The 22155-nt window shown below is 41.5% G+C and overlaps 2 protein-coding genes across 3 annotated transcripts in view; both read left to right on the forward strand.

Annotated features, from left to right (window-relative positions):
* Positions 1-7079: 7079 nt before the first annotated feature.
* On the forward strand, positions 7080-12330 carry fbxo16 (F-box protein 16; the record flags this gene model as incomplete). Its single annotated transcript, XM_080860847.1, has 8 exons — positions 7080-7152; positions 7558-7691; positions 7789-7824; positions 8564-8770; positions 9223-9387; positions 10177-10400; positions 11266-11374; positions 12094-12330. 8 exons carry the CDS (start codon positions 7080-7082, stop codon positions 12328-12330), a joined length of 1185 nt encoding a protein of 394 aa, XP_080716973.1.
* Positions 12331-14532: 2202 nt separating this feature from the next.
* fam49a (family with sequence similarity 49 member A) overlaps positions 14533-22155 on the forward strand; it is a 61024-nt gene continuing 53401 nt past the window's right edge. For both annotated transcript variants that reach the window (XM_080833119.1, XM_080833118.1), the window contains exon 1: positions 14533-14653. The gene's annotated coding sequence lies outside the window, so the exon portion shown is untranslated. The remainder of the gene's footprint in view (positions 14654-22155) is intronic.

Consider the following 22155-nt stretch of genomic DNA (forward strand, 5'->3'; position numbering starts at 1 on the left):
CAAAAAAAAAATAGAATGCGTTTCGTGAACGAACTGCGAGAGTGTGCTTGCTCTGTTGCGGCCATGACCTTTGACATTGCAGCCATAACATCACACAAAGGATCAGACATGGGAAGAAAAGTATTAACAGTCTGAGGTGTAACTAGAAATAACCTTTATTGTTATAACATCAAGTATATAGCCATAACATCACACAAAGGATCAGACATGGGAAGAAAAGTATTAACAGTCTGAGGTGTAACTAGAAACAACCTTTATTGTTAAATCTAGGGGCAGATGTCAGTGATAATTGCTTAGATTTTCTTAATGATAATTTACAACACTTAGTAAACAAAACAAAAAAAGGTGTGGCATCCAACATGGGCCTGATAGTCTTGTAAATCACATAATGTGTAGGCCTACAATAACAGGGAGCATGAATCTATCTATATACTTATAGATGTATTCATATCTAATCGTCCATCCACGCATCCAATATAATGTGCCCGTGGGATCATGTGACGTTAGCTACAAAATGTCAGGTCCCTCCCTCACCCCTAATTAGTTCACTCGCAGTTATTCTGGAAGACGGATGGAGGATATCTCAACCTGTTGATAATCTAGCCAAGGCCTGTATGACTGTCAGGTTGTTGACCAAAAATGTAAAGTTTATCTTTCTGTACCCATCGGTTGACCAATAAAAGTTTAAACATATCCGAGTTATTGTCAGACTGTCGCATTTTTTTCTGAGCTAGTCGCCACAACTGGATAACCCAGTGCTACAACTGACGAGGTTGGCTATACACCTAGACAAATGCCCCTATACTCATTCCAATATCGTATATGGATAACAGAGGATGTGATTACAGTATAAAAGCAGTTCACAAGTTATCTTTGAGTCATCAATTGCGATTTGCGAGCAGGTACGATACACCGCTAGCTAGCCCGCCCCATCGTACTGCTTGAAATGTATAAGCTGTGCTCGAACGTTAGCACACATAGCTAAACCTATCAACTTTCGTTGACAGCCACTGATGAGAACAGCGATGTATTTGTTCAGTGTGTATTAATTGAAAATGATTAGTTTACCAGGCACTTACATCTATGTCATCCAACATGGAAAATCCATGTCCTAACTCATGTGAGTTATCGTTGATACACATCATTATAGTTTCTTCAAGGCTGAAAATTGGCGATCTTTTTGGTGCTGACATATTGACGAAATTACTTATTATGTGATGAAGTCTTGAGTTGAGGTAATGATATCAGAGGCTACAAAGTTACATACTTTGCAGCGGGAAAGTGAGTCATATGTAACAAATAATATAGCTCGTGTTTCAAAGAATTAGCCGGAACAAATTACTTTTATTGGGTAGGTAGATATAAGATAGCCAGTGACTTCAGGCGAACTCCGGCTCCCTCCGTGGTGGACACCATAAGCAGTAAAGAGTTTGGAACATCATCTGTTGACTCGGAGCATTCTTTAATTTCTGTTGAATATGCCTGTGTTATAAAGCTTGATGGTGGATACTAAACGAGGGGAAATCTATTGTACGTAATATTTCTGCTTAGTAGACAATGCAGATTCTAATTAGGCTGTTGGATATGTTTTATTGAAATATGATTGATTCAACTCTCGTTCTCCACAACAACATGGTTAAACCGGCGTGCAAAAAGATCTTCAATGGTAAGTCTTGTCTGTTGTGCCTCTGTTGGTGTCTCATAAAACGTGAGTTTTATTAAAGCATAGCGTGTGTATTGTGTAGCTATTTCATTCCGAGATGGCAGGGGAGTAAAACGCTCCGCTGGTAAACTAGATAACATGTTTTTAACTTCGGGTTAATTCCCTTTCCTTTACGTCTGCTGCTGGTTAGAAAATACAGACAGCCGGAAAGGTTAACAAACGGAATGAAATAGCTACACATTACACACGCTATGCTTTAATAAAACCCACGTTACTCACATACTGGTTAACACTGTTAGAGCGGGTGTATAAACTGTACCTGTTGACACTACATTCGTTTTAATATTTTGCACTCTCTATCTAACCACTCGTTCAGGTGACTGGTTAACACTGTTAGAGCGGGTGTATAAACTGTACCTGTAACTTGCCACTACATTTGTTTTAATATTTTGCACTCTCTATCTAACCACTCGTTCAGGTGTTTTCTTGAGTTGGTACAGCCAACTACTGCACACGTAGTTCGCGAACCACTTTTCCTCGTTAAGTTTTCCATCCTTTTTCACACTGTGTCTCTGCGTCGATATCGGAGATACCTAGCAAAATAAACCTGAGCCTGGGTGGGTCACGATTGTATCAATTGTATATCTAGGTTTTCTTTGGTGACTTGTCGTATTCAACAGCACAACATATCCCGGGCCTTTTGAACTGTCTGTGGGTTGTGAACGTAAACAACTCGCTAGCTATTACTACTACTGTATCATGATATAAAGCTTGATGATGGTTTTCGATTTACATGATTTTTATGGCATTTAAGAGATATAAAGCTTGATGGTGGTTTTCGATTTACATGATTTTTATGGCATTTAAGAGAGATTGGAGAAGGCAGCTAGAGTGGGTGACGTCACAATGGCTCAACATTCCACCATCTTAGTCAATGAGAGAAAAAGGTGATGAAAAAGAGGAATAAAAAAGGAGTGGCAAGGAGTACCGCCACGAAAAGTCATAGCAGGTTGCACCGGATCGGGCCGGACGTTTCTGTGTTTGAATGGCGTCTCTATCTCAATCAGGCGAGGAGTAGTTAGCTGCAAGAAAAACGGGGAGAATAAATAAACTAGAAAATGCATTTCCTGAAGGAAATACCAGTGCATGAAATGCAAAAGTTAAGAAAGAACTAATAAAAGAAAAGTGAAAGAAGGAAGGAAGAAAGGAAAGAACAGTAAAAGAAGGAAATAAGAGTTGAAGACGGAAAGAAGAAAGGAAAGAAGAGTGAAGAAAGGAAAGAAAAGTGGAAGAAAGAAAGAAGAGTGGAAGAAGGGAAGAAGAAAGGAAAGAAGAGTGAAGAAAGGAAATTAGAGTGGAAGAAGGAAAGAAGAGTGGAAGAAGGAAAGAAGAGTGGAAGAAGGGAAGAAGAGTGGAAGAAGGGAAGAAGAGCCGAAGAAGATAAGAAGAAAAGAAAGAAGAGGGAAAGAAGAAAAGAAAAAGGTAAGAAGAGTGGAAGAAGGGAAGAAGAAAGGAAAGAAGAGTGGAAGAAGGAAAGAAGAAAGTAAAGAAGAGTAGAAAGAAGGAAAGAAGAGAGGAAGAAACAAAGTAAGGAAAGAAGAGTGAACAAGAGTGGCTCTGGATAAAGACAGTAAAGAGTGAAAATATTGACAGAAGGAGAAAAAAAGAGTGAAGCAGAGAGATGGAGTGTGAGAGAAAGTAGAGTGAGAGTGATAGAGAGAAAAAAAAGTAGAGTATGGAAGGTGTCTATTAATATTCCTTGTTATACAGTTGAATGGAGAGGTACAGAGAGAAGAGGACCCTTGGAGGCTTGCTGCAGGTGTCAGTGAAGCACAGGTGCAAGCCAGTTTAATTACCCTATTATGATGTCATAATGGCCCAATGTAAGTCAATGGGAAAATTTAGATTCGTTTTTCTTTAATAACTTAAAAAGTATAAAGTTTAGAAAAGTGAAAAATACATAGTATAAGTGTCCTTTACAAGACCTACGCGACAAAGTTTGAATGAAGTTTCTACGTTAAGCGGTTCGGGCTGAATTAATCGCAGAAAAAGGTAACAAGAATAAGAAGAAGAAGCCTAGGAATAACAATACAGGGCATTTCATGCACTGTAACTAGAAAATGCATTTCCTGAAGGAAATACCAGTGCATGAAATGCAAAGGTTAAGAAAGGAAGAAGAAAAGAAAGAAGAGTGAAAGAAGGAAAGAAGAAAGGAAAGAAGAGTGGAAGAAGGAAAGACAAAAGGAAAGAAGAGTGAAGAAAGGAGAGAAGAGTGGAAGAAGGAAAGAAGAAAGGAAAGAAGAGTGAAAGAAGGAAAGAAGAAAAGAAAGAAGAGTGAAGAAAGGAAAGAAGAGTGGAAGAAGGAAAGAAGAAAAGAAAGAAGAGTGAAATAATGAAAGAAGAAAGGAAAGAAGGGTGAAATAATGAAAGAAGAAAGGAAAGAAGAGTGAAGGAAGGAAAGAAGAGTGTAAGAAGGAAATAAGAAAAGAAAGAAGCGTGAAAGAAGGAAAGAATAAAGGAAAGAAGAGTGTAAGAAGGAAAGAAGAGTGAAGAAAGGAAAGAAAAGTGGAAGAAGGAAAGAAGAGTGGATGAACGAAAAAAGAAAGGCAAGAAGAGTGGAAGAAGGAAAGAAAAATGGAAGAAGAAAATAAGAAAGGAAAGAAGAGTGGAAGAAGGAAAGAAGAGTGAACAAGAGTGGCTCTGGATGAAGAGATAGTGAAAATATTGAAAAAAGGAGATAAAAATGGAGTGAAGAAGAGAGATTGAGTGTGAGAGAAAGTTGACTGAGAGAGAAAGATGGAGAGATGGAGAGAAAAAAAATAGAGAATGGATGGTGTCTTAATGTTCCTAGTTACAGTTAAATTGAGAGGGACAGAGAGAGAAGGGGTTCCTTTGATTTGGCACAGGTGTCAGTAAAGCACAGGTGCAAGCCAGTTTAAAGACCCTATTATGATGTCATAATGGCCCAATGTAAGTCAATGGGAGAAATTTATATTCGTTTTTCTTTAATATCTTAAAAAGTATAAAGTTTAGAAAAGTGAAAAATACATAGCATAAGAGTCGTTTACAAGACCTACGCGACAAAGTTTGAATGAAGTTTCTACGTTAAGCGGTTCGGGCTGAATTAATCGCAGAAAAAGGTAACAAGAATAACTAGAAAATGCATTTCCTGAAGGAAATACCAGTGCATGAAATGCAAAGGTTAAGGAGGGAAGAAGAAAAGAAAGAAGAGTGAAAGAAGGAAAGAAGAAAGGAAAGAAGAGTGTAAGAAGGAAAGAAGAGTGAAGAAAGGAAAGAAAAGTGGAAGAAGGAAAGAAGAGTGGATGAAGGAAAAAAGAAAGGCAAGAAGAGTGGAAGAAGGAAAGACAAAAGGAAAGAAGAGTGAAGAAAGGAGAGAAGAGTGGAAGAGGGAAAGAAGAAAGGAAAGAAGAGTGAAAGAAGGAAAGAAGAAAAGAAAGAAGAGTGAAGAAAGGAAAGAAGAGTGGAAGAAGGAAAGAAGAAAAGAAAGAAGAGTGAAATAATGAAAGAAGAAAGGAAAGAAGAGTGAAGGAAGGAAAGAAGAGTGGAAGAAGGAAATAAGGAAAGAAAGAAGAGTGAAAGAAGGAAAGAAGAAAAGAAAGAAGAGTGTAAGAAGGAAAGAAGAGTGAAGAAAGGAAAGAAAAGTGGAAGAAGGAAAGAAGAGTGGATGAAGGAAAAAAGAAAGGCAAGAAGAGTGGAAGAAGGAAAGAAAAATGGAAAAAGAAAATAAGAAAGGAAAGAAGAGTGGAAGAAGGAAAGAAGAGTGAACAAGAGTGGCTCTGGATGAAGAGATAAAGAGAGAGTGAAAATATTGAAAAAAGGAGATAAAAATGGAGTGAAGAAGAGAGATTGAGTGTGAGAGAAAGTTGACAGAGAGAAAGATGGAGAGATGGAGAGAAAAAAAAATAGAGAATGGATGGTGTCTTAATGTTCCTAGTTACAGTTAAATTGAGAGGGACAGAGAGAGAAGAGGTTCTTTGGATTTGGCACAGGTGTCAGTGAAGCATACTAAGGCAGAAGGCAGTAACTTCTATGTTAAAGCTCAGTGGTATGATAACAATGGAATAATGACCCTATTAATTAATCAGTAGTAATACTATTTCATTTATCACAATTACCAATACAATGATTATCACACACACACACACACACACACACACACACACACACACACACACACACACACACACACACACCATTGAATTATCACATTAAGCACATAAAACAATGAACTTGAATTGTCACATGAAACACATAAAACATCTATGTCAGTCCATTGGGGTGTGTGTGTGTGTGTGTGTGTGTGTGTGTGTGTGTGTGTGTGTGTGTGTGTGTGTGTGTGTGTGTGTGTGTGTGTGTGTGTGTGTGTGTGTGTGTGAGAGAGAGAGAGAGAGAGAGAGAGAGAGAGAGAGAGAGAGAACGATAGAGAATGAGGCCCATTTTCCCCCTCCACATGCCCCCGCTCGCCAAGCGAAGTTACCCGATTTAGATGCACCTTTTTCGGACTAGCCACAGGCACTGGGTGGGGGAATAGCCCGATAGCTTAGCATATCTGCCATGCAATTCTAATAGTAATGCTACCTAGCTTGGTATGCTAACTGTCGGTAGCCTATACATCGTGAAATCAACCAAAATACTGATGTCACTGGCTTTAATTTGATAATGGCATGTTAGTAGTACATTTAATATCAGTACATTTGTTTAATTACTGCTGATATTTTACAAATACGTCAAAAACTCATTTTTGACCAAACTTGAAGTTACGGTCTTTTGCCTTAGCACGGCAGAGTAAAGCACAGGTGCAAGCAGTTAAAGACCCTATTATGATGTCATAATGGCCCAATGTAAGTCAATGGGAGAAATTTATATTCGTTTTTCTTTAATATTTTAAAAAGTATAAAGTTTAGAAAAGTGAAAAATACATAGCATAAGTGTCGTTTACAAGACCTACGCGACAAAGTTTGAATGAAGTTTCTACGTTAAGTGGTTCGGGCTGAATTAATCGCAGAAAAAGGTAACAAGAATAAGAAGAAGAAGAAGCCTAGGAATAACAATACAGGGCATTTCATGCACTGTAATAAGAAGAAGAAGAAGCCTAGGAATAACAATACAGGGCATTTCATGCACTGTAATAAAGAAAACTTGACAACAACAATACTGTGCTTCCCTTCGGGCAAGCACACTAATAAACGCAGCCTATGCCAGTGCTACCTCCGGTAACGATGTGCGTTCGTCTGGTTACTACTGGCGACAGGCAGGCTGGTAGGTAGAGTAGCATATGGGGGCGCTGTTGTCGATGTGAAGTCAGTGTGTGAGGTCGCATTACTATGGAAACTGGTAAACTCATATGTGAGGCACTCCGGTAGTGGGCTCAGAACGAAAGTAAACTAAGGGCGGAATGCAAACCTGCAGCCGAAACACTTGCGACTTTTCTCTCCTTTCGACTCGACAGCCGTCGGAACAAATCAGAGGTAAGTGTGACATCCACCACAGGTGTTAAAACTCACTGTGTAGGCTACAAGCAGTTGTTCAAATTAACAATCGTCAGATAGGTGTGGGAGCGGTCTGTTGATTGACATCATTGTTGGGGTTGTTTATTTCACAGCAGTAATCTAGTTCCTCTCCCTGAGTAACTAAGCCAACCATGTGTAATGAATGCTACACACTGCACGATAAGACAACCAAACTATCGACCTGCATAATATAGAAGCCTGAAAAGAGGTTATATTAAATTAGGTGTTGATGGTAAATGAGAACTATTGTTAAATGCCTTGAATAACACATATTAGAATAGAGAGGCTTGATGCACACTAAGCTACATTGATGTTCTAGACTCAAGAATAAGAGACAGAGAGAAAACGGTTTTGTTTTGCTAGATCTGATCAAAGGTAATCCTGTCACGATCCCAAAGATGCCATTTGCAGGTACCAGAACGATGAGTGCACCAAAAAAACTACAGACCAAACTAAGCACTTGGACTCCACTCAACCATCAGCTGTCCAACAACAATGTAGGCATCATCATCACAGGTCTATTACCAGGCATACAGTGTTCATGGTCTTATTCACACACGTGAGCTCTTTTTCTTTTTCTTTCTTCTTTCGTAGATATTTGAAGAAAGAAGACTTCTTCTCAGGAAATGGGTGAGGATGTCCTGCAATTGAAACCGCAATGAAGATATGATAAAGTTTGTGGTAGGGAGGTCTGCTGTTTGATATTTCTGACTTGGAGATATCCCATCTGACTGATTTCACTATGTTTTCACTCAGGTAGGCCTAATACCCTTTTTTGAGATTGTAGAGATGGCCAATGGATATGAAGCATAGCCATATGAGTATAAAATATTTATGCAAAAAGACCCTGGAAATAGATAAAAGCAGTATAAAGCTTTTATGAAGTCTTGTGCTCAATCCTAAGGGTTCACTGCTCTTCTGTGGTGGAAGTTATCACAGAGAACTTTAGGGGATACAAGCAAACATTAGAAATCCCAGTGTTTTATTAAAGCTTCATGCAGCTGTCCAACCACACCATGCCATTGTATGAGAGATATATATTTGGTGCACATTATGCACCAGGCCAATAGCAACCAGCAGAGATTCATTAAGCACCACACACGGTCTTGTTCATGACTCTTAGTTTTACAGGGAGCCCCATAAATGTAATGCTATACAGTTTTTGGTATTGTATTACAGGTTACGGTTCAATGTGTTGATATATTGTAAATTGCACACAACTACCTGTACTCAACATAGATATACAGCATATGCACAAACTGTAGAACAGTAATAGCCTATAAAGGAAAATACAATGGGATGATTGAGATGTGCTGGACTGTTGGAAAGGTTTAGACCACTAAAAACGTTTTGCATCTCTCCTGTCCAGTTTGATAAGTGGACGGAGGGGCAGCGTAAGCTGGTGCTTCAGGACTTCCTGTCCGGATGCTCCCCAGGCCAACTAAGGCACCTGAAGGAGAACCTGAGTTGCCTTGTTCCAGAGCAGGTTATGGACTTCACCACAGTTCTGCCCAGGGTCCTGTCACTGTATATTTTCTCCTTCCTGGACCCCAGGAGTCTCTGCAGATGTTCCCAGGTACCATATACTGTATGTGTTACCTAAAAGATAATTTAACTGCACTGTGCGACTTGGCATTGTTGTGATAAAGTGCATGTGTACTCTTGTTGTATAACCTGGTCACGGTGCCTCACAACACCCTCCCTGTGAATAAAGTACATATATAATGCAGTACATGCATGAGTACACACACACACACGCACGCAAACACATGCGCCCACACACGCACAAAGGCACACACACACACACACACACACACACACACACACACACACACACACAATGAAAAGGCTATTTCATTCAGTCCATTCAGTCCATCGTTCAGTGGGGCATAAGCACTCTTAACACCACAAGAGCTCCCTCTCAACAGCATATACTTGTGTTTTTGTGTGTGTGTGTGTGTGTGTGTCTGTTAACCTGTCTGTTGCATGTGTGATTTTATTAATGGATGCCCTCTGTTGGCTGGGTAGGTAAGCTGGCACTGGAAGAGTATTGTGGAGCTGGACCAGTTATGGATGCCCAAAAGTCTACGACTGGATTGGTGCATCAACTTTACCCCCACACCATTTGAACAGGGTGTGTGGAAGCGCCACTATATAGAGACAGTAAATTACCTTCATGTCAGCAAACCTAAGGTGAGAAAGGAGGTTTTCATTGGATGACTATGATACCTGAGCAGATGCAACATTTATCGCTTTGATTCAGATGCAACAATATCGCTTTGATTACATGTTTATAAAAAGCTAATAACGTCTTAAAAGCCATACATTTGATCCTCCTTTTGATTGATTTGAGAAAGTATTTTGTCATCAATGTTAAACAGGCACAGAAATAGATAATCAAATGTTTACACTTAGAAGCTAATATTAAGCATTCAAGAGAATAATATGTGATATGAAAAGTATTTGTCATATCTTGACTATTTGTGTCTATTATCCCACTTTGAAAATTAGCAACAGTCACATGAAGTCACTTCTTAGATGTGTGTGTGTAGATAGACAAAGCAGTCAGGGTACCACTAAATGCCATATCTCAATACTGTAAACGATGGGTGTAAGTGAGATCCCATTGAAATGTAGCTGAGCCGATACAAACTTACAATTCACTTCTGTGACCATATACAAGTTTATACATCAAAGTAGTTTAAAAACCAGAGAAAATAGACATGAGTAAATCAGTTCATTATTTCATATACTTCCAGAGAAATAGTAAAAGACACTTTGTCGAAGGGGACACATCCTGTAAAGTCTATGATTTTGAAATACACCTTAAAGTGTATTCCTATTTCCTACAACATACTTGTTTCTGATAGGGTTCCAATGCTGAAATTGTCCATCTAGGTTGAAGAGGGCCTACAACTTCTGTGATATAAGGGAAGTTTGTGTGCTTTCTCTTGCTAACTATCCCTCATTGTGTCTACACAGTCTCCAGTGAAGGACGAGTTGGTTGTTCCCGAGGTACGGGCGATTGGCCAGAAGGAGGACCAACCCAGAGAAGCACGGCCCAGAAAGGGTGTGGCTGTGCGTGGCTCGGTGGATGGGGCTTCAACAGGACTTCCGCCATGGAGGCATGCCGACAGACACCCCACTGACACCATACGCTTCAACTACTTAGAGAACCCTGACCCTATCGAACAGGCTAGATTAGCGTAAGAAACGTTGGCTGGTTGGGCATGCAGGTTTCTGTAATGCACCTGAATATAAAGTGTGAAGCATGTCCATCTCTCACTAATGCACCAGTGAGCCATGTACAACACGTGTTCTGTTCTGCCTTTGAATCGTTTATGAACTCTGTGATGTAATTGATGGAGCGTGGTACTTAGCAATGTTTAATTTCCCTCATTTGTGAAGTGAGTTTAAAAAGTGACCTACTCAGCATTCCTGTCAGCTCTTGATGTAAGAATCTAATACATAAAACTGAAAAACATTCATGCTTAATAGATATTCTGCAAACCATGTCTTATGGCCAGACTTAAAGCAATATAATATAATACATGCTACATACATAAAATATACATACGTATATACATATACATACATAATAATAATAATAATAATTCATTTTATTTTTAACGCACTTTTAATTCAGACGAATCTCAGAGTGCATACATACATAGTACAAAATACAAACTAGATATGCATCTTACCAGTTGGCCACAAAATAAACACCTAATGTTAATATGATCACAGTAGGCTACTGTCAAAAAGGAGGTGCAGAGACACCTGCTTAGCCTCACATATTTGTAATCATGTAAATGTGGGTCAAGGTCATCAGCTAATGCATTGTAATGCATGGACATTGATGAATTGGCTCTGTTACTCAGGAGGAAAAAAGTTGTTTAGGCTAAAGGCAAGGCTACATTATCACTTAGCCCACAGGTCAGACATAGGGGGGACTGAAATGCACAGCCTTTGGTATGAGTTTTATGTTGTGTACATATTATAAATGTGGATTTATTCAGAGAACAAAATATCTGCTGCATGATATCACTGAGATTACACTTTCCTTTGCAGACGAGCGAAAGGAAAGAGGGTTAACCTGAGCATGGCGCTACAAGAGAGCAACAACCAGAAGAAAGCACTCTCAGCCTCTGCCTATAAACTACGCAAGGCAAAATCCCTGGTAAGCCCCCGTCAAAATATGAACACGACCGTTCCAGCGACCCCACCGCTAATAAGGGAAAAATAATGCAAAGATGTCTATTGAGAGCACACACCCAGCAGGCGTTAGGCGCAGCCCAGACAACATTTACATGGGGAATCATGCAAATTGATCTCTGCAGAAAGGAGAGAGGAGAAGGGGTTGGATGAAATGCAGGGAGGAATTGCTGTAGTGTTTGAAGATGCTCTACTATTGTGCTGTGTGAACATGCCTATGCATAATGGCAGTGTGGTATTTTTCGGATTTGCATTATTTGTGTAATTATATAAATGACACAGCAAAGCTATCTACGGAGATAAACATTAATACTGTGAAGGGTAACTTACCCACTATTAGGGTACTGGTATACATTTCATCGCCTTCACGCATGCAATTGCCCATGTCATATTGTTTTATGTCATTTCTCATGCACAAATCATTGTCAAATCATACCCATCTCCTGATATCTCATCTGGCAGTGACTACAATGTCAAACATGATTATGGTGAGGTTTGATGCCAATGCCCTGTAGCCTCCTTTTGCAAGTACTTGTATCTGTGCCATCCTTACCAGCAGAGTTAACAGAGAGATTCAGGTTCACAAAGGAGACTAAACCTTTTAATCATTCTCAGCCCTGCGTGGGTGTCAGTTTTCCTATGGGGACAAGGTGAAGAATCTTATCCTATCACCTTATCCTGTAGATGTTCCTGTCCCTGGATCTAAAGTCTCGGGAGCAAAGAAGGCCAGACTGGGCTGTCAGGAGCACTGACCAATACCCTGGTGACAAGGACACAGCCGTGCAGCTGGCACATAGTTCCCAGTGGAATGCTGGGATATGCCCAGCTCCTGTGCAACCCCCAGTACCCAGGCTAAGTGAGGAGGGGCTCAGGGCCTCCCAGAGGTCTCAGCGGAGCTCACCTAGTAAGGGCAAAGTCTAACGGCTTTCAATTCTCATGTCCACTACTATATTTTAGACAACAATTATTTAATCCTTTTGGTATTTAATTCTCCAGAGGTCCTTGTAGGACCACAATGAGTAGATTCAAATTCTTCTTACATGTAGGAATAGCATATTGCCATTACTTTTACAAACCTTCAGAGTTTGGCAGATTGCCGTTCACATGGTCCAAATCTATTACCAGGTACTCTGACCAAAAGGGTGCCGCCTAGGCTATTCTCTTTAATGTATTGGTGTGCTATGTAAGCAATTACATCAGTCCATTATGCAATTAGCTAGTCTATTATGTCCACTATAACGTCTTTGGTTATTGAAACAAAAAATAATGCAGCACAGATATCATACTTTACAGTTAATTTATATCCACTGTATCACGGAGCAGCTATTTACACTATGTCTTCCTCACTGGAAGCAATCCCTCTGCTCAATGCCCCAATTTGCCGCTCATATAGGACACCTATCCAAATTGCAGGGATCTTATATTTATTTAAGTTGACCTAGTTTAGAGAATACCCTTTTGCTCACCCTATGTTTCTATATTGAATAAGAATGACTGGTCCTCTGCTCCATTTACACTTTTACATTGTGTTTACAATACTAATTATTCAAAGATGAATTCGGTTTATTTACACTGCCAACCAAGAGAACATAACACGCTCAAAACGGGGGAAACTAAGTTATCCGTAAGCAATTGTAAAACATATTTAGCTAATAAATATAAGCTACTGTTGTGTTGCTGCAGTGATGCACCTGTTTGAAGAACGACCATGGAAGATACCTTCAAGCAGAGACTCACACGAAGGCTGAACAATATCACCACCATGTGGAACATTTCAGACAGCAACTGGATTTGATCTCCGACTGGGAACAGAAACCATGCAAATGGAGATATGGACTATGGAAATAGTCATAGTAGCCTAATTATCTTATCTTATCTGTGTTTGCTGTCTTTGAAGTGTTACTTTTTACATTGTATATTTAATTGAAATTGTTAAAAAAAACTTTCAGTAAAGTACAGTACAGTTTGCAAAATCATTCTAAAAAAGGGATGCCAGTAGTAGCAAACAAATGTCCCAACTATGCAGCATAGCTCTGAATGAGCTTCTTGACGTGAGATCATAACTGTGCTCGTCTAAAATGATTGGAGCAGTCTGCAGTAATGCCAATAAAACGTAATGCCTTTTTAGCCACAGGGTGTCGCTGTGTGACTGTTTAAAAGGCCCAGACTCAAAATGTGCGTAAACGTACATTTTAGAAAACACCTTGCTTTATCAGAATGAAACTTCTGTATTTCTGTACAGATTACAATTATATAACTATCAAAATTGAACAGTAGGATCCAGCCTATTTATACATGTAGGTGTCATTCTGACAAATAAAAACGTGGCTCTTAGAATGTAGCCTATTACTCTTTGACCCTTCCGTCCTCAACCCGAATTTACAACTCTGTCTGGGACAGGTCTGTGTGTGAGACAAAGGGGTATTGGGCAGCCTCATTGCCTATAGCAGAGGTGGGCAATTAATTTCCCCAAAGGGCCACATGAGATAGTGGGACTGCTTTGCAGTATTAAAGGTGTGCCCAGACGACCAATACACATGGCACTCTCACACACGAGAACAAACTTGCAATGCAATAGTGTATCAGTATACAAATTAATAGTAATATCAACTTTTATCGTTTAACGTTTGATTCCTAATTTACCATTGACCTCCGCGGGCCGGTCAGGGACAGCCAAGGGGCCGCACTTTGCCCAGGTCTGGCCCATAGGGATATGTCAGGTTACATTTTGATATGGCGTCCTGCACAACAAAACCAGGCTATTCTAGAGCTTCATTTCCATATAGGTGAAATTCCAAGTAAGGTTTCTGTGTTGCCATTTTGTTTGGCAGCTGTTGCTGTTTGAATGATAGCTTCTCATCCCCTTCTTTAGACAAGACATTCATGTAGGATTCAGATTTATTAAACCGTAAGAGTAGGCCGGTTGACAGACAATCCATTCAAAGCACTGTTTCGCCCGCCCTGAAAGTCGTATCAAGTTTATTATTGGACAGTATTGCAAGGCATTTGAGCTTTTATTGGTTGATGAGAAACGCCTGCTCTTTTTTTAAGCCAATTGCGTTTAACTTGAGGCGGGGCTTTGAAACTAGATTTGAGTGCATTTTCTAGTGAATCTGAGGGAGGGGTACGCTGTGAGAAAGCTCGTTGATGTGCAGTTGAAGGAAGTGGAAAAGTAGCGCTTTTTGGTTTTATGTGAAAGCGCTGGACATTTACTTTCGAAGCAGAAAACTGGAACAACTCATCGGTAAGTCCGAAATGAGACCGATGGAGTTGATCTTAAGCACCTCCTTATTTTGTGTTAGATTTGAACAATGATTGATTCTCTTTAGCGTGGAATGAAATTGAAAGGTAATATATCTCCCAATGGGCAATCACATGGAAGCCGCAAGGAAGTGGTGACTTTTCGTCTAATTAACCAAAAAGCCTCTATCCATTTTGCAGGCTATGGTTTCACATGTTGTTTTGGTTGCTTTGCATGGAGTAGTGTTTCTTATCATCCTCGTCCTAGTAAAGGATGGTGCAACTAGTTCTCATATTTAGTTTGTTAGCTATATGTAGCGTTCAGACAAACGGTCTGTTTTCTTTACTTGTGGTAAGATGTGGTCCATTTGTTAGCTAGCTAGTTTGGTAGTTTAAGTGAAAGTTCGCCTGTATAAGTCTGGTTTGGGTTGGTTAACACAATTGTCGAGATCTGCTGCAGTGCTTGGCCTGAATATTCGCCCAGAGCCGCGATTTCCATCGCAGCATATGACTTTAGCTAGCTAAATTGCTTAGCTGTAGCTTGCTAGCCACTTTCATGACAAGTCAAATAACCTTATTTTAATCAAAACACTAGATAAACATTTATTTTAGGAGTATGTTGTAGTTGACCTATATGTGGATAATAAGGGTTGCTTGGGGAAATATATTTGAAATTATGTTTCTTTCAACTTCAAATAGTTCTCCAAGTTATCCATGCTAGGTCCACAATTCAGATTATGAAGTGGTCTGATATTTGTAGGGTAGTCCCGTATGATTGGGAGTCCACAGACTGGCATTTTGAGTTTGGAAGTCGTTTCTGGGGAACTTTAAGTAATGTATATTTAGGGTTGGTGAAGGCGTTGGAGCTTGCTTGTCAATTAGACATGCATACATTATGGTCCAACAACTCAGTGATCACTTGGTGGTTTTGGATATTCATTTAGATGTTTTTGTCTGCATCGTTTTGTGTGTGTTTTAACCACCCCATCCTTGTCCACGTCTTTGTCTATTTAGCGACGTTCGATCTACTGAATAATTAAATACTGCGCAGTGGGCTTGTCGCTGACATTTTGATGTGTCAGTGACTGACAGATGCTTTGAAGTCTATGCAGCCTTCGCTGCGTACACCACTGCAATGGTGTGGCAGCTTGTCTGAATTCGACCTGCTCCGTTGGCCAGGAGATCATGTGAGAAGCCTCAGGTTGTCGATGCCAGCGGCGGACCACAACAGCTGTTCCTCTCCTGATGATCGGTCCCAAAGAATGGCTGCGCCGCTCCCGGGAAAATAATCAGTAGAGTGTAGGATCTCTCCTCTCGCCCCCTCTCTATTCAGTGCTGATGTCTGATGGAAGTGTCTTGTAAAAAGCCCACAGACCGAGTTGCTCAATGCCAGTATTGAGTTGTTCTGAATAGCTGACGTTTATCTTCTAACCTTTTTTTTTTTTTTAACTGGCGTTCCGCTGTCTCTCCCGAGTGGGTTAACTGACTCCTTATTGTTATTCCAGATCCGCAGTGAAATTCGGCCTCGCTGCCAGACGAACTGCGACAGCTGCACCTCTCTGCGCGTCGGTGGCAAGGCCTAGCTGAATGCCTGCATTTTTTTAACGCCCAGGGATCTTATGGCAGAGTTTCTTTGTACTCTCATTCTCCATCGTCCGCCACACTGGGTGTTTTTGTGTCATGGCCACATCTGTCATGTTTGTAGCGGATTGTGTGAATTCTTCTGGTGTATCAGTCTGTTAATCTATGCATGGTGTGCAATGCCACGGCAGTTCTCCCTTTACCTAGGCACCTGAGGTCCAACTGCACTCTTGTTTCATTATTACATGGGCACACCTGTGGTCACTAAGGGTGCGAGAATAACATTTTGTTCACTCAAGATGTGATTTTGTTGAGCTTGTTTCCACCAAGTTTTACAATAGAATCTTTCTGCCTTCTGCACATATGCATTGCCAGTCGTCCGTTGACTGACACTGACTGCTTGACTTTGTTTTGCGCATCATCCTCGCGTGCTGCACGCTTCATTGAAAGGTTGAGCGGGCACACAGGAGTTTATGGAGTAAACGGGTAGGGCGCGAAAGAAAAAGAGGGGGGACCAAAGCGCATGGCTCTTGGCAGCGGGTAAATACATTGTACGCTGTCCAAGTCTTGGCCATCTACAGCTGGAGGAGCGGTATGTGTGATCTCGTTTGTTTAAACTCTAAGTGAATCTCTTCTGCGAGGGGATAGTTGATGCGGCTTTCTCTCAGGTGCATTTATTTCCCTCTTTTTTGTGTCACTTTTCAACACATTGGCCATCAGCAGATGTTTTTGGCACACTCTGGAGACCACACATCACACCGATTAAGCTAAACCTCTTGTAGCCTATGGAGATGTCCTCTACAGGCCAGCTGTGTGAAATTTTGAGAAAAATTTGCAAAATGTGGCATAAAAGTGGCATAATTTGTTTACAGAGTTAGTGGAACCCCCTGCCCCTGCCTGTAGACACTGCGTGTGGTGGAACATCTGTGTAGCATGCAGATGCAGCCATCTCACTCCAGACCAGTGTGCAGACCACTCTATTTGTCCTGACCCCAAGCTGAAAGAAGTCATTGGGCTGAACCAGCAACTTCATCTGGTCAATGTGTGGTGGGGTTGGTGGCGGAGTTGCGCTCACAGTGTTGTTTTGATCAAGTGGGAGGTGATTTGGTGCATTTCTAGTGTTTAACCATATTTCAGTTATTCAGTTGATCAGCTGTCATAGGTAGACCCTGGTTCTTGTCTTGTGATGCAACATGAAGGTCTGAATGGGCTTGAATGATTGATGTGTACGGAAAAGGAATAATGTTCCTCTTCTGTTAAATCTTACTATACCTGTGTGTGTTTTGATGTTGTATTCGGTCTCGTGTCCACACACATCCTGTTCACATTTCACTCCTTTGATCTGGATTCTGTGAAGTGGATAGTCCTGGGACATCAGATGGAGTGCATGAATTTCGTTCTTTTGTCTCCTTTTTTCTCTCTGTCTATCTGTCTGTCTCTCACTCTTTCACACACGTACAGTACATACACCTTTTGAGGTTCACTTCCTCAGACACACAAACAGTAGTAGCCTAGAGTGATTTTTGTGATTTGGACATCAAAGAGGATGTTAGTGGCCTATAATTAAAACTACTAGGCCTAAATACTATCATAGTGTTGGTCATTAGAAAATGTGTTGGGCTTGTTTTTATGAGTGATTTTTCATGCAGTGTGTCTTATGTTACATGGTTACTACTTGTTGTGGAACAGATTGAGCATATAACAGGGCTGTGTTTCCAATCATTCCTTTCTCATAAATCCAACTGGTCCTTTTGGTCTCACTGAACACGCTGGAGTTATTTCCCATCTCCTTTAAATGTTCGCCAAGTGAATTTGTTTTTGAACGTTTTGAAAGATCCATTGTTAACAACTGACATTCATGCAGTGGTCCATACTCTTTAATTTTATCGACATGGCAACAAATGCAACATTGACTTCCCCCTCACGTCCTGTGACCTCCATTTGTAACCACACTATAGAACTACAAAACAGCAATTTGAATAGCCTAAATGCTCTAGGGACCTGCCCATGACACCAGATGAAGATGTGTTTTATGGAGGGGGTGAGCTACTGTGGTTGTCTAAAGGACCAAGTAGTGTTATCAGATACCCATTCTGTGTTTGTATGATCTGCTGTGATCGTATGTATAACACATAGCCCATGTGTGTCAGACCTATTGAGGCAGTTGTGATGGTTTGAGTGGCTTGCCCTGACAGGGCTTGGCTCTGCCTCTGTGGGATGCCTGGAGAGGAGAAGCTTTCCCCCTCTCTTCAGGTTTGGCTCTGTGGAGAGGGCTCTGGCTGTCCTTTATGCCTTGCCGTGCTCACTGATTTGAACAGCAGCAGCTGGAATACTGAGATTTATGGTGTTTTTGTCCATGGTAACAGTTCTTAAAAGCACATTGAGGAAAATGGGTGTGTGTGGGGGGGGGGGCTCTGTGTCTTCATAGTGGCAAGACAGTTGTTTGTGTGTGTGTAAATGTCCAGACGTATTTAGGAAAAAGCAACGAATCTCAAAGGAGCCACGTTGTCAACCTCTTCAGTATTGTCAAGTGTTTAAATTGGCGGCACCGAAAGGACTTGCTTTAATTAAAGCTCCTCACCCGCCCACACACTGCACACTTGTCTGTGGTTTATGTAATCGATGGTCCTCTGCTTCCTCATTTCGTCAGCAGGACTGATTTCCTCACGCAGGAACCAAGGGAATGTTCCAGGCCTAAATAAACTAGCCTGCAACTGATCTCCGGTGAGAACTGTAAAGGCAGCGGTTCACAAACAGCCGGAGGTGGGGTCATGATGGGCTTGGGATGGTGATTTAATGGGGCCAGGCAGGGGAGAGGATGGGCTCAAGCCAATGGTCATTCAGTCAGGGCCGTGGAGGCTGGGGTTTGCCGAAGCTTCCCAACTGTGTTGACACCTCTGGTCGCATGGACCTAATGCTATTGCTACCTCATCTTGGAGATGCCAGTGTGAACTACACCTTCCTGTTAGTTGGAGGTCCATATCAAATGATCAGGCAAGGGATGAGGTGGTGTGGTTCAGGTCAACCAGATCAAAGCAGTCAGTCCCTATTGGTTAGCCCTGTCATTTCTATATTATTTTTTCAATCCCCCCCCCCCCACACACGCCACCACACACACACACTCCGTCCCCCCTCCCCCCCCCCCCACACACACACACACACTCTTTCCTTCTCACAAATGCCTTCTTTTTCTCACCCACATATCTTTCTGTATTTGTCATTTGCTGTCAGTCTCTCTCCTAATGTATTTCACACTGTTTTGCTCTAAAGCAACTCACATTCTCGCATACTCAGTATCTCACAAACACACGCACACTTCTACTATGACTCCTATTTACACACACACACACACACACACACACACTCACTCTCTGTTTGCCCCCTCACAACACACTCTTTCTCCCCCACCCCTTACACACACACACACACAATAGAACCAAGCCTTCAAGGGTGTGTGTGTGTGTGTGTGTGTGTGTGTTTGTGTGTGTGTTTGAGCTGTGTGAACAGAAGTGCTATTGAGTCTCGTGCCCACACTCCCATCAGAGTCCTACACACTTCAGTGTCCCCACCCCTCACCCCTCAAATGCCAAACACCGCATCCCACCACCCCCCCACCCCCCATCCTGGTTTACACACTGCACTGACTGTGTTTGCCCCTCTCTCTTCTTTCCCTGGTCTCCCTTGTAGTGACTTTAAAGGAGCACACACATACTCTCTCCCCCCCCCCCCCCCCCCCCCCCCTTAAAACTCCAGCTGAGCAAGCAGGAGCTGGGAAGAGAGCGAGCGAGAGAGATGGAGTTTCTAATGGACAAATAGAAGTGAGATGCACAGACAGATAATGAGAGAGATGAGGGGGGAAGCATGATGTATGCCTCCATCAGACAAGGCAGCAGACTGATTGTGAGTGCCTGAATGGCCCTTCAGAAGGAGTTCTGTGTGAGAACGGGAAAACGTTCCTCTCCCAATCGGAGCTGACTGAAATTGCCACGGGTGTCTGGAATGACCGGCACTGCTGGAGTGTGGTGTAAGTAGGCTTGGTGATCCATCGCCTTAAAGCAAGCCTATGAGAACTCAGAACACACTCCATTCTTCATGTTTGTTGCTTATTTTCCGAGGTTACTTGTTTACATTTCAGTGAGTCAGGAAGCTTGAAACATGGTACGTAAACTCAGCAGAAAACAAACTAACCTGCAATCATCAGATCCCTTGCTAGTATGTGCTATCAAGTCACTTCTCGATCATGGGCAAAGATTGAATTTTTAATTATTTGGTTAAGCTTTGCGATGGACCAATTTTAAAAGGAAAGGTGGCATCAAGGATTTTAAGACGACTGTTCCTTTGTCATTTTCAAGAAACTTGGCTGTAGATAAACATGGTAAATGGTGTGTTTTATTAGATGTGACTCTGAGGTCCAAAAAGGTCGTAATGTGTAGGGGTGGGAATCTCTTGGCACCTCACGGTTTGATTAGATTCCGATTCAGAAGTCAACGATTTGATTCTAAATCGATTATCGATTTTAAACCGATTATCGATTTCGATTTCAACATAAAATAGATGTATATTTTTACACATCCATTTTATGTTAAAATGCAAGCTGCATCGATTATTGCATTGCTCATAGAAAGTCAAAATTGTGACAAGAAAAAGCTTTTTCTCTAATAAAGCAAATAGAGAAGGTAATTCATTTTCTTTAATTATCAAACACAAAGTAGGAAGTGATTTAAGACTCTGAGTTGCAAACTCAAATGATTTAATAGTCGAAATGCATCGATAATCGTTTTATCGGTTTCGAATTGATAATCGAATTGCATTTCAACATAAAATGGATGTATTTAAAAAAAAAAAAAAATTACAAAATGGATTATAAACTTTTCTTAATCGAGACAGAATCGTTTTAGAGAGAATCGAGGAAAATCGATTAATCGATTTCTCCCCCCCACCACTAGTAATGTAGTGTACCCCTGCGTTTGAAATGTGAAGAGGTTTGTGGCTTCTGTCTTGTGTCCACTCCCCAGCCCCCGGGGGTGATGAACGGCCTCCACAAGTCCACTAGTGATGCAGCACAAAATGAAGCCTTCTGTCAGAGCCTCAAGGGGCGAGGAAGTTCAGAACCAGACTGAAGAAGCAAAAACCTGCCGTTAGCCATTGAAGTGGTGGTCAGGCTCCCCTCCTGGGCGCGAACACTTACACACACACACACACACACACACACACACACACCCTCCTCCCCAACCAGATAAACGCACACAGCCCCTCCACCACCCTGCTCATGTCCATATAAGGGCAAAACCCTGAAGCCCTCAGCTGCTGTGGGAGACTCCTGCTAGCGTTAGCTGCTAGCGCTGGGGAGGTGTGGCTCGCTCTCTCCTCAGCTAACCCACTTTTACTCCTGTTTGTTTTCCTTGCCAGTCAAAACACTGGGCACGTTAAAAATGGAGCAGAGAGGGCATGTGGTGGAGGGAGGGACGGAGTGTGTGTGTGTGTGTGTTGGGGCGTGTGTGGGCGGAGCGGCTTTGGAGAACAGCGCCCCTAATACATGTGTCAATGTAAACCGTTTACATCGCGTCTGTTCCGATAGAAACTCGCAAAAGTGTTAAGGCATCTGCATGGTTATCCAATTCACCTCGTACGACTTCGAGAGACACGCCCTTTCTAATCTGATGATCGTACGACTCACCTCTACCTGCATGGTTCTACAAGGCGCTGTGGAGATTACCAACGGTTTATTATGATGTTACAAGGCCATTACATCATCATCAACAACAAACTATAAAATAAGAAATCGTTTGTTTTTATCCCGTGTATTTTCAGTTAATGATCAGAGGCTGTTGTTGTGAAATGAATTACTAACGACAATGACCAAGCTCGCGGTTATTGCCGAATATTTTCTATTATTATACCACACAAACAGTTCTGCTTTTTTAC

This window comes from Sprattus sprattus (genome assembly GCF_963457725.1).
Source record: "Sprattus sprattus genome assembly, chromosome: 2".
NCBI classification, from domain to species: Eukaryota; Metazoa; Chordata; class Actinopteri; order Clupeiformes; family Clupeidae; genus Sprattus; species Sprattus sprattus.